Genomic DNA, 11485 nt, shown 5'->3' with positions numbered 1-11485 from the left:
CTCCTGAAAAACACTCTAGATTCCTCCAATGATACATCTTCCACATACAAACAAAGCTTGCCTCACATAACGCAACACTCACTCAGTCTCTACCACTTTAGCAATGCCTGAATTTGGATTTTCTTTTTACAGCATGATCATACCAGCACCAGCGACGAGAGCGCTGACGACGTAGGCACCGAACTGCCAGTTGCCGACGTGCACGGCAGAGGGGGAGGTAACACCGGCAGCGCCCTCGGAGGTGGAGGAGCTGTCACCGGTGCTGGCGGCGCCGCTGCCACCACCGGCGGTGGGAGAAGCGGTCACGGTTCCGGTACCCTTCTTGCCGGCATCCTTCATGAGAGAAGAGCAAGTACCCTTGGCCTCGCTGGCGTCCTGGGTCTCACCGTTGCCGCTGAAGTCGCAAGCCTGCTCCTTGTTGCTCTGCTCCTGGTAGTACAGGTCCATGACGAAGGAAAGCTTCTGCTTGGCGTCACAGACGCTGTAGGCTCCGTACTTGCCCTTGGTGGCGTCGGCCTGGATACCGCCGCAGTCGATCGTGGAGCAGATGTAGTCGAACTGGTCCTCGTACTTCTTGGACTTGACGGAGTCCTTGACCTTGCAGGACAGAGACTTCATCATGCAGTCACAGAGGTCGGGGTTGGGGGAAGGAGGGAGCTCCTCGGCGGCCTCCCAGTCCTTGCCGACCTTGGGGCAGGAGGAAGCAGAGGCGGTCTTGGCGGAGTAGTCGGCGCTCTTGACGCCGGTGGCGGTGACCTTCTGCATCTGCGAGGAGAGGTAGGAGTAGTCCTTGCGGGTGCTGACCTTCTTGCCGTCGACCTCGACGAGACCGTAGTTGTTGTCCTCCTGGAAGTACATGTAGACGATACCACCGCTCCAGACGTCGTTCATCTTGGGGCCGAAGAGGGTGGGGACGTCGCCGAACTTACGGGGCTGGGGGTCGATACAGCCGTACTCGGAGAAGAAGGCGGGGACGGGGTAGTTCTTGAATTCCTCGGTACGGGCCTTGTATCCGGACTGCTCGAAGCTGGAGTCACCGCACCACTCGTAGATGTTGTAACCGAACATGTCGATGCGGGCTTCCTCGTCACCGCAGACCATGTACTGGGTCAGGTCCTCACGGGTGTCGGCGTTGTCGTCGGTGGCGTATCCGACGAGCAGGGACGAACGGTAGTTCTTCGCCTTGATGTACTTCTTGGTGTCACGAACGGCGGCCTTGACGAAGCCCATGGAGTTGGTATAGTTCTTCTTGTGGGCCACCTCGTTACCGGCGAAGAAACCGATGACGTTGGTGTAGTTGGCAAAGGCGTCGATCACGCTGGTGTAACGAGCGTAGAGGTCGACATCCCACTTGGGGTCCTGGTCAATGATCGACTCCGAGGGGGAGGACAGATCGGTGATCAGGTAGATACCGGCGTCGTCGAGCGCCTTCATGCAGGCGTCGTGGTCACCCTTGGGGTCGACAGCGTAGGTACGGATGACGTTGGTGCGCAGATCCTTCAGGTAGGGGATATCACGCTCGCAGTTGTCGAGGCTGACAAGGGGGTCCTTGTAGTCCTTGTTGTCGCTGGTGCTGCCGTTGGCGGAGTATTCCTCTGCAGGGGAAGGTTAGTGCTGCGTTTCTTTCTGGGGCTGTCGGAGTCCTGTCGATTGATTCACGTACGCTGGTAGGCAACACCACGGATGAAACTGGAAAGAACGATTAGTTATTGACCACGGAGAGAATCGCACGGCGGCTTGGGTGCTACTTACAATTCAGTGCCGTTGTTGGAGTAGAAGAGCTTGTTACCCTACATGGCCGGCCTGGTTAGTACACTGCAATGCGACCGACCCCCTAAATGCGCCGGACGAGGTGGCAGGAGGAGCATACCTTCGACTCGATGGCGGGCAGCTTCGCCAGGGCACTGCCCATCAGCGAAGCGCCGGCGAGGGCGGTCGAGAACTTCATGATGTGTATCGAGAGTCAAAAAGATCGCTGGTAATGAATGCGCGTAGACGATCGCCAAACCAGGATTATCAACCTGGGGTACGGAAAGGATAAACACGGGTGAAAGGAAAAAAGTCGACTTTAAAAACAACGAATGACTGACGGCCGACACACTTCGCCGTGGAATTAGTTTGATGAGAGACGAATCGAAGCCAAGTCGCAACGAAGGGAGGGAATGAGGGGGAAGAAGTAAGAAGAGGAGAAGGAGAAGGGAGAGCGAGAGGCAGAGGGAAAAAGGAGGAGTCGAAGGGGCGGCGACTATGGGCCAGACTAAGGCAAACACATCAGGCCCCTGTATTACGGGAACCTACGTAATTCTCTTGAATTGGTTCCTGCTGATCAGTTGGAAGCGATCGCCTTGGTATTTGGGCTATTGAGAGCACCTGCGCCTATTGAGGTCCTCTCACTGGTCTCTTATACTTCTTCCTGGTCTCGCTGGTCGATATACACCCGCCTGACTGTGCCTCTCTCGAGGATCTCGATAGACGATCGCGTTCAGCGCATTGCCAAGTCCTCCAGCGTACAGCCGTTGTATCCCGGAGAAACCGCTGGTATGGACGCAGTGCTAAGAATAACACGGAGGAACAACGGGCGACAACAGGTGAGACCCCTGCACCCTGATTGGGGGTCTCGGTGGGCCTTGCACTCCACCACGCTGACCAGGGCTTCTTGTTCTCTGCCAATAATTGCTTGTCCTTTCTTGTCGAGTGGGGCAAAAGGCTTCGCATCGGAAGCGCCATTGGCCACGGGGCTGTCGGTTCTTTGAAACACCCTTGGGGCTGTAACCATCTTGGGTTAGCGCCAGGGTATCCTGAATGTCCCCTTTCAGGCCACACAGTCAATCCCAGAAGTGATCAACTGTCAATCCACCGATTCTCTCGGGGTGTTCGTCGTCGAACTGCCGATGAAACATGTCAACGGCATTCTGCAGTAATCGATCTATATCGATATCGAGAGATAGTCAATCGACACCTCTCTCCCGGCTCCTTCGAGGCAGTGCGCCCTGTTGGCTGTTGGTGGCAACACGGCCCCCGCCGTAATTACACGCCGCCCCAAAACTGGAATCCAGGGGTTTCAGGGTCTTACAGGTGGAACAACCAGCGCTGCCTCGGAGTAGTGAGGATGGAGCTCCACCGCGCACTGAAACACTCAAACTTTGCACTATTATTACAGTGTCTTCCGTAAATTATCATAACAATAATACCGCACACCGAGCCAGATAGTAATTAGAGTGGATGCACCATGACATAGCTTGTATGGTCTAAAGAGGACCGATCAAAAATAGTCGATGGACCGATAAAAGGGAGGTGCCATCATCACTATCTCCGGTATGATAATTGGGGAATAGACACGCTCTACGGAGTCCTCAGATCCGCCTCTCGAAGGTTGAAGAATCATAATAGCAATACAATGTCCGTGACCCAGGGAGTTCTAAACTTCGACTGACATCACCCACAGCTCCTACATCGACGGAGCCAACCCCTTTCTTCCCACTCGACGATTTGAAATTGCCGTCAACCCCAGGAAATGCGACACGCCACCACATGCGGTGCACACTTGAGTCGAGTCAAGTGACGTCAATTCGACCCGGCGGTGAAATTCAGCTCAGCAAGGAGATGAATGATGCATGGCGACAGCGCGGGGGAATCGATCCCGATGTAGTGTTACCTAGTAAGTGGTGACTGGGCATGGAAAACATCCCAGAAATAGGGAACTATCCAGTCGGAAAGAACGGAGGGAGACCTGTTGTACACTGAGTGTCGGTGGCCGACCGGGGTAGTACAAGTCTCGCGACTGACACAGTATCAAATCTTAAGACAGGAGGCGCCCATCCGTACAGACGACCTGGCCAAAATAAACAAGGGACGAATGGGTGTGGCTTGTGTGTGGCGCAGACAACACACCAGCCACGATGATCCAAATTTCGGACCCAGCTTTCTCAAGTTGCAAAGGTTCATCGTTCATCGTTCATCCACTTGCGAACTTCAACCGACAACATCTGATTTGGGATAGTTACAAAAGTCATTGCTGACGGTTCCGTCTGTGCTTCGACCCCACCATCGACCGCAGCCAGGGGCTATTCTCTAAAAGATGACAGATTGGGTTGCATTATTTATGGCCCCGAGACAAATCGCCGGGATGTTTCTGTTTCGCCTGTCCCGGTCAACTCAGCCCTCAATAGGGAACAACTATTGAACCTACGACAGAACACGCAGCGCACGTTCAGCTGAAACCCAGAAAGAGGGAGCGAACGAGAGAACAAAAGCAAAGCCATTCCCAGCAGCCCAAGCATTCATATGATGGTTCTGGATCGGCTGGCACATAACCCTAAGGGAATTAGTACGGAGGGCGCTAGTGGGGGAGCGCAGAGTGTCCGACTCTTGGCGCCCAAAGAAGGGCGACTCAATCAGGCATAATGCGCTGCCATCAGGCCCTTTATTCGGAATTCTGCTTCCCAAAGGGGTCATGGTACGGCCTCTCGTGTCGCATCATTGGCCGCTAAGGTCCATTCAGTCCGCCGGTGCCAGGAATTGAGGCCGCGGAGGGTCGTGATGTACGACGCCGGAGTGTGGCTGTGTTCAGTGTCTGATGCTTGTCCTGCAACTTCTGCTTCCCTCTTCATTAATTCACAATTAATTCTTTTTTAGCGGGTGAACTACTGGAGATTTGAGGGCTTCCTTCATATTGCCATTCATCACTTTGCTGCAAAATCGGACCTCCTATTTTTTCGGATTTTTTTAATGTAGTTTTTTTTCCTGGTTCTCCCGATCTCTCCTTTGACGTCGCTCGTTTGTCTTGCCTGGGGAATTCTGCTCTGTCCATTCTTTTGGTTCATGCTTTGTTTAATTCAGTGCCTTTCATTTTAATCCGAACTTAATTTTTCCCGGTTTGTTTATTTATCCTAATTCTTTTTCCCTGGGAATTCGCCAGACCGTCGTCCGCAGCGCACTCTCTGCCGAGCGAAGCTTATCAGCATCAAGATCTCTTGTCCTGTGGCCCTGAGGCGCAGAGGTCCATCGCTCCAGCCACATTCATTGTATAGTGTCTACATTGAAATTCTCAATCACCACGTCACTTGTAGGTCTCTCTCTCTTTGTTGCCTTATTGGCTTGTCTTTGCAATCGCCACTGCCCTGCTTTATTTCTCCGATCTGCTGGCAAGGGGCGCGTGCTCAAACTTCCTTCCACCGCCTCTTGCCCCTGTCGATATCATATCTCCTCACTATTCATGTGCGCTTCTCTTCTGATCGTGATACAGTATTAGAAGCAAGTAGTATATCCAACTCAACCGACAGAATCAAGTATCCCGACCTTGCGATGCGTATGTCTCCCCTTCCCCCCTTTCCCCTCATTCTCGATTCCCCGCCCTCCTTTCTCGCCGGGCCCCGCTAACATCCCATCTTCCTATAAGATATCTATCGCCGCCAAGCCAGAAACTTGGCATGGTATGACGACGACGGCGAACCATCCAGCCATAACCCATTCAAGAAGTTCCGTCGGGCGCGTCCTGGCCGCTCGGACTCCATCCAGCTCGAAAACAGACTCCAGCCGGTCCGCACCGCCGGAGATGTGCGTCTCTCCGAGGAGCGCCGTCGTCGCAGAGACATGACCGATGGGCTTCGCGGCCCCGGCCACGCTGATACATACCCTGCGGAGTCGGCGGAAACCGATCGCATCGGGGAAGCGGATAGCGTGGAGAAAGCCGAGCCGGAACCATCGATGCGGAGCACCGATCCCATCAATGTCTCGTATAGAGATGGCGATGGACTGGATGTGGACGAGGATGGGAGGCCTCGTAAGCGACGCACGGCCACGAGCAGGTTCGGGGACGACGATGTGGAGATGTCGAGAGATTCGTCGGACGATCCGAAGGGGGTGGCGGATAAGCAGAAGTTCACGGCCGTCGGGCAGTTCAAGGCGACGGTGTTGAATTCGTGGATCAACGTGCTGCTTTTGGCGGCGCCGGCGGGAAGTATGTTTGAGCGTTTCCATGTCGGGGATGAAGAGTGGGAAAGAGTATTTGCTGACGGGTGGGATTAGTTGTGCTGAACTATGTCAATGTCGATCCGGTGGCTGTCTTCGTGGTGAACTTTATCGCTATCATTCCCCTGGCAGCGATGCTTAGTTACGCGACGGAGGAGATTGCCTTGCGGTATGTTCAGGCCTGTTTGGAACGTGTCGTCGGGTCTAGCTAACACAAAACCATGTCAGAACCGGAGAAACGATCGGTGGTCTTCTCAACGCAAGTTTCGGGTAAGTCGATCCCCTGTAGGGCTTGCAGACGACCGCAGCTAACAATCGATAGAAACGCCGTCGAACTGATCGTCGCGATCATCGCGCTGGTCGACAAACAGGTCATCATTGTGCAAACCTCGTTGATCGGAAGTATGCTGTCTAACCTTCTCCTCGTCATGGGGATGTGTTTTTTCTTCGGCGGTGTGAACCGTCTTGAGCAGCACTTCAACCCGGTCGTCGCCCAGACGGCCGCCAGTCTTCTTGCGCTGGCCGTGGCGAGTCTGATCATCCCTACTGCTTTCCACGAGTGGTCTGAAGGTACGTCAAGTTCCTGGATGCATCCATCGCCGCAGAACCCAACTAACACGCAAGTAGCCGGTGACATTGCCGTGGCGCAATTATCTCGAGGTACGTCTCACAAGATGCCCTCCCTCCCATAAATTTCATCCATCGCTCACCATCTCCCAGGAACCAGCGTCATCCTGCTCGTCGTATACGGATGCTATCTCTTCTTCCAGCTGAAGTCCCACACGGAGATTTACAACCGACCCAGCCCGAAGGTCGAAAAGCGTCGACAGAAGGTCGGCGGCGGCGACGCCAGCCGCGGCATCGCGGCGATCGGTAAAATGACCGCGACGATGGCGGGTCAGAACGCGCAGCAGATGGAACTGAAAGATCCCGGCGACGAGCCCGAGGAGCCGCAGCTGAGTATCTTTGTTGCGTTGCTGACGTTGACCATCTCCACGGTGTTGGTTGCGCTCTGTGCGGAGTTCATGGTTTGTTTTCTTCCGACCCTATCCATTGATTGCATCATATAGACAACGCTGACCATGTACCCTGAATAGGTCAATTCTATCGACGCCATCACCGAACGAGGCGGAATCTCCGAAACCTTTGTTGGGTTGATTCTGTTGCCGATCGTAGGCAATGCGGCCGAACACGCGACGGCCGTCACGGTGGCCTGCAAGGATAAAATGGATCTGGCGATCGGAGTCGCCGTGGGATCAAGTATGCAGATTGCGTTGTTGGTGTTGCCGTTGATTATCGTGATTGGGTGGTGCATGGGTAAGTTGATCTCTTGCTGTCTGAGGGCAGCGCGCTGGTTTGTTTTGATAGGCACATATACTGACAATATGCCCTAGGTCTCGATCAAATGGTATAGACTACCTATCATTTCTTATCGGTATGAACTGTGCTGAGTGCTAATCACTTTCTGTAGACATTGTATTTCGACGCATTCCAGGTGATCTTGCTGTTTGTCGCTGTTTTACTGGTATGTATACCTTAGGCAACACTAGGTGTCGAACGAACCAGCTAACAAAAAATAGGTAAACTACCTCATCGCGGACGGAAAGTCGCACTGGCTTGAGGGCGTTCTCTTGATGATGATGTACCTAATAATTGCCGTGGCAGCTTGGTATGTCGTTCCTCACTTTTCCCTTCCCTGCCCTTCCCTATTGAACAGGGCACATATTAACAACGATTAAAATGCAGGTACTATCCTACCAAGGAGGGACAAAAATTAGCATGATCTGGAATTGGAACACATACATACGGTGTACACAATTCCCAAAATCTGCGGCTCATGTGACGATCATTCCCTTCACCCTCTTTTTTTAATCCTGCTTTCTTTCTTTCTTTTCCTCCCTATTTTCCTGTCTACCCTCATCTCACTTCCACCTTCACCTTCATTTATCGACTACACCAAATTTACTATATAATTGGGCTGAACTCAAGATTCTCATGTTTGATTTTCTTTCTCTGTATGATATTAGACTAATTCGCTTATTTCCAACCGCTTCCACTACATTCCATCCAATTGATTACCTTACTTACCTAAGGAATCGAGTCGGGATCGGCCCCGATACGGTAGAAGAAACCCTTCCTACGGTGTACTGTAAGGCACGACCAAACGAAAAATTCAAAAAAGCAAAAAGAAGACAGATGGCAAACTCCGTCCCCGCAGATACCACACGCTGTCACGCACCGAGGCAAGCAATCAGACGGAGAACTCCGTTTGGTTTGGCCCCCGCTGTCAGAAGTCATAGGGAAGGAACCTAGTCTAGGTACCGTAGTCCGGAGTGTCGGTCATCGGGTAAATGTTCAGGACGGGCACGGAGGGGGACGGAAAAAGGGACGAGGGACGGAGGACATGGGGCAGGGGTCCGGGGCTGGGGATGGGGTGACGGGATTTCATGCTCGTTCGGGTTTCTTTTGTCTGTCTTCTAATTTGTTGTGCTATGTGTAACGTATTTATGTACCTACACTGTAGGGGGTAGGTAAGATAGATAGATAGGCATGGTGCCTAAGCCTAGGTAATTCGACACGGAAAGAGTACATGGAACAGACACGGCAGAGTATCGTATCCTCCTCACACGTATGTAGCATCGCTACCAGGTGGCGTGTCAATGAGACGGGAGTCTACATACCACCGCATTCTATTTTACACTTTCCCCTTAAAATAAGCAGATAATAAGTACCTACCTACCCCGTGCCTCGGGCCCTCGGCGCACAACAGTACTTACCTAGGCTTTGCCTCCGCCGAGCAGGCCAAGAAGCGAATTCCTAGGTATGGAGTTTATTGGTGGAATCGCTTCCCCAGGACACGTGGAATGGATGGGGAAGGATCGCAAGGATTGAGTGAGACCATTGTGTCGGTGTGCGCCGTAGAAGACGATTGAATTTAGGCATGAAGGAAGGAAGAAAGGAAGGAAGGAAGGAAGGGAGCTTGGGTATAACACGCCATGTTAATGTCTACGGGCAGGTTGGCGGTTCCCAGGGAGGTAGACAGCTTCATGGTCGGTCCAGTAGGCATCGAGATCGATGATCATGATACCGATTCACGCATTCGGTAGACTACAGGATCATACACCGACCTACTACGAAGGTAATGCAGGACAGCGATCTCATCCTTACGAGCAGAGCAGACACACCCGTAGAAGCTCAATTAAATCAAATTAAATCAACATCGTAAGGTACCATCCGAGCTGACGACCAAACAGACGCACAAGAATAATAATCCTAGCTACTGTACAAATCAGCCGAACGACACAAATTAAAACCCCTACCCCGTCCGAAGTGCGCCTCTAACCCCAGCTCGGGATACATTGGCCCATTTATCCAGAACGCTCGGGTTAAAGGAACGCCGTGGTGACCGATTGACAGATCGGAAATCCACCGTGTTTGCCATTTAGTACTCCGTACAGACATACTCCGTACATAACTACCTACCCAAACTGGTAAAATGATTAGCACGTCAAAGTACTGTACCCACTAGCCAGTCCGGGAGAAAACAAAGAGAAGCTACCTACGGAGCAGTCAACGGAGTAGGGACGGAGAAATACAAATATAACTAACTAGCTAATGTAACCAATATAACATTAAGTGTTAACTAACACTAACACTAACAGAATTACCCAAGCGGCAAACCAGGTGAGGCAAGCCCACCCGCATTTTTTCTCCCCCGGACTCACTCCCAGACGTGCCGTCCGATCGAGTAAAGTGCATCATGCCCGTTAGCGGCTGCTTGCCGTGGTGGGAAATATTCCGGGTTACCTGGACAGTGGACACTACTAGGTACCTTAGGCCGTCTAGCCCGTAGCCCGCTGCCCGTAGGTAGGCGGGCAAAAACGCCGGCCGATTCATTGGCCGTTGGCTCGGGCACTGTCTCTGGCACTGACACCAGAGGGGACTAGGCCGAGTCCTGACGGGAAAGCTGTATGTAGTAAAGTTCACGGTGCTAAGACTAGAGAGGAGAAGGAATAAGGGTGGTGAGCTACCCTGGTTTTCTTCCCCTGGAGGTGCGGAATACACATAAGTAGTATGGTATGTAGGGTCAAGGCAGAATTGGGACAAACCGTCGGACCACATGAAAAGATGAGAGCGTGGCGTGTCGGCCGCAAATGGCCGTGGAGGAGCGAGTCAGAATACGGACAACATCCCGTCGAGGCTTGGCGGGCCAAGAATGGGTGGAGTCGGTCTCGCGTGGGTTACGATGGATCCTCTCTGCTGGAAGCATTTATCCTTTTTTCTTTCTTTCTTTCTTCCTTTTTTTTTTTTTTTCTTGTCTCTCCTTCTGGATTCCTCTTAGACTCGACTCTCCATATTCGTAGGATTTTAATTAGGGTAGATTACCTAGCTAGGGTAAGTGTTTGTTTGGGCTTGTCTGTCTGTCTGTCTGTCTGTCAGTTCGAGGCTCGGAAATCCTACTCCCACAGATGAGTTACTCCGTAATTCACTAAGACAGAGTAGGGTTGGTTGATATCCAGATCACGCCCCCTGGGAACGTGGGGTGACAGTCGCTGGCTCTGGGTTAATTATCTAGTAATACCACCGTAGTAGTATTATTGTGTTTGAATAATATTAACTCGAGCTTATTGGAGTGTAATACCACATGCCCCTTGTCGATAATAATAATCGATCTAAATCGTGTGGTTCGTGGAGGCTCGTGAATGTATCCGTAGTAGACGGAAGTCAATTGACACTGACATCAACCGATGGGAACGAGCCAAAAATCTTCAGTCCACCTGACAACCCTGCGCGTTGTCTTACCCGATGGAGTAATGCCTTCATACTTTTCAATTTTCCTGTTCGTCGGGATGACGATAAGTTCCAAAATCCAACCCCAACTCCAAACCTGCCCCCATGCTCGCCTATCCATCCCGACAGAGAGAAAAAAAGAAGAAAAAAGCTCGGTCGTCCTCCGGAGCCCTCCGAGGCAGTTCCCATTATTCATGGGTACCGTTACTTCCAGACCACCTAATTTTCTAATTTTGCGGGGTCGGTTCGCTTTTTGTGCCTCGGGTGGCGGGTGGAAACCAATCAGCAGCGCCGGTTGAGCCCGAGCAGCGGCCACGGGACAACCGGTTAAAATGCGCGGGGAGTTGCCGGCCTGGGACTGGGAAGAATTCCGATCGACTGTCGGGTCGGGTTCACTCTCTCTCTTTGCCCTTTCTCCCCGTGACCAAAGTCCTGAGTCCTGACACTTTCCCTAGTATCTTTTTCCGACCCTCTCTAGCCTCTGGATTCAGGATGATCCTTGTATTTTCCCGCCCTGTTGGTCGATTGACATCACACCTCAGTACCCTAGTTGGTGACCTGGACCCTAATCTCGGTCGGTCTACGTGAGACTTCGGACAGCGTCCCTCTTAATTTTAATTTTACCTTTTTCGTCTGACATCATACCATCCATCTTGTCTCTAACTCCCTCCCTGATCAGATAATAGTTTCTACACCGTCAGTGGTAGGGGAGGGCAGAGAGAAC

General features: G+C 52.2%; 2 protein-coding genes across 2 annotated transcripts; one reads left to right on the top strand and one right to left on the bottom strand.

The window, feature by feature from the left end:
* Nucleotides 1-126: 126 nt before the first annotated feature.
* Nucleotides 127-1948, bottom strand: KD926_000615 (glycoside hydrolase family 72 protein; the record flags this gene model as incomplete). The annotated part of the gene is made up of 4 exons (XM_053104416.1): nt 127-1595; nt 1664-1689; nt 1753-1790; nt 1871-1948. The coding sequence occupies 4 exons, from the start codon at nt 1946-1948 to the stop codon at nt 127-129; spliced, it is 1611 nt and encodes a 536-aa protein (XP_052952309.1).
* A 3356-nt stretch (nt 1949-5304) lies between these two features.
* KD926_000614 (hydrogen/calcium exchanger domain-containing protein) lies at nt 5305-7753 on the top strand (the record flags this gene model as incomplete). Its single annotated transcript, XM_053104415.1, has 12 exons — nt 5305-5308; nt 5399-5959; nt 6028-6139; nt 6199-6240; nt 6293-6540; nt 6598-6630; nt 6691-6998; nt 7068-7287; nt 7365-7378; nt 7442-7495; nt 7551-7639; nt 7717-7753. The coding sequence occupies 12 exons, from the start codon at nt 5305-5307 to the stop codon at nt 7751-7753; spliced, it is 1722 nt and encodes a 573-aa protein (XP_052952308.1).
* Nucleotides 7754-11485: the final 3732 nt, after the last annotated feature.

The sequence above is a fragment of the Aspergillus affinis genome (assembly GCF_023601865.1).
Source record: "Aspergillus affinis strain CMG 70 chromosome Unknown NODE_111_length_120642_cov_87_870800, whole genome shotgun sequence".
Taxonomy (NCBI): domain Eukaryota; kingdom Fungi; phylum Ascomycota; class Eurotiomycetes; order Eurotiales; family Aspergillaceae; genus Aspergillus; species Aspergillus affinis.
This window is presented reverse-complemented; position numbering and strand designations above follow the sequence as displayed.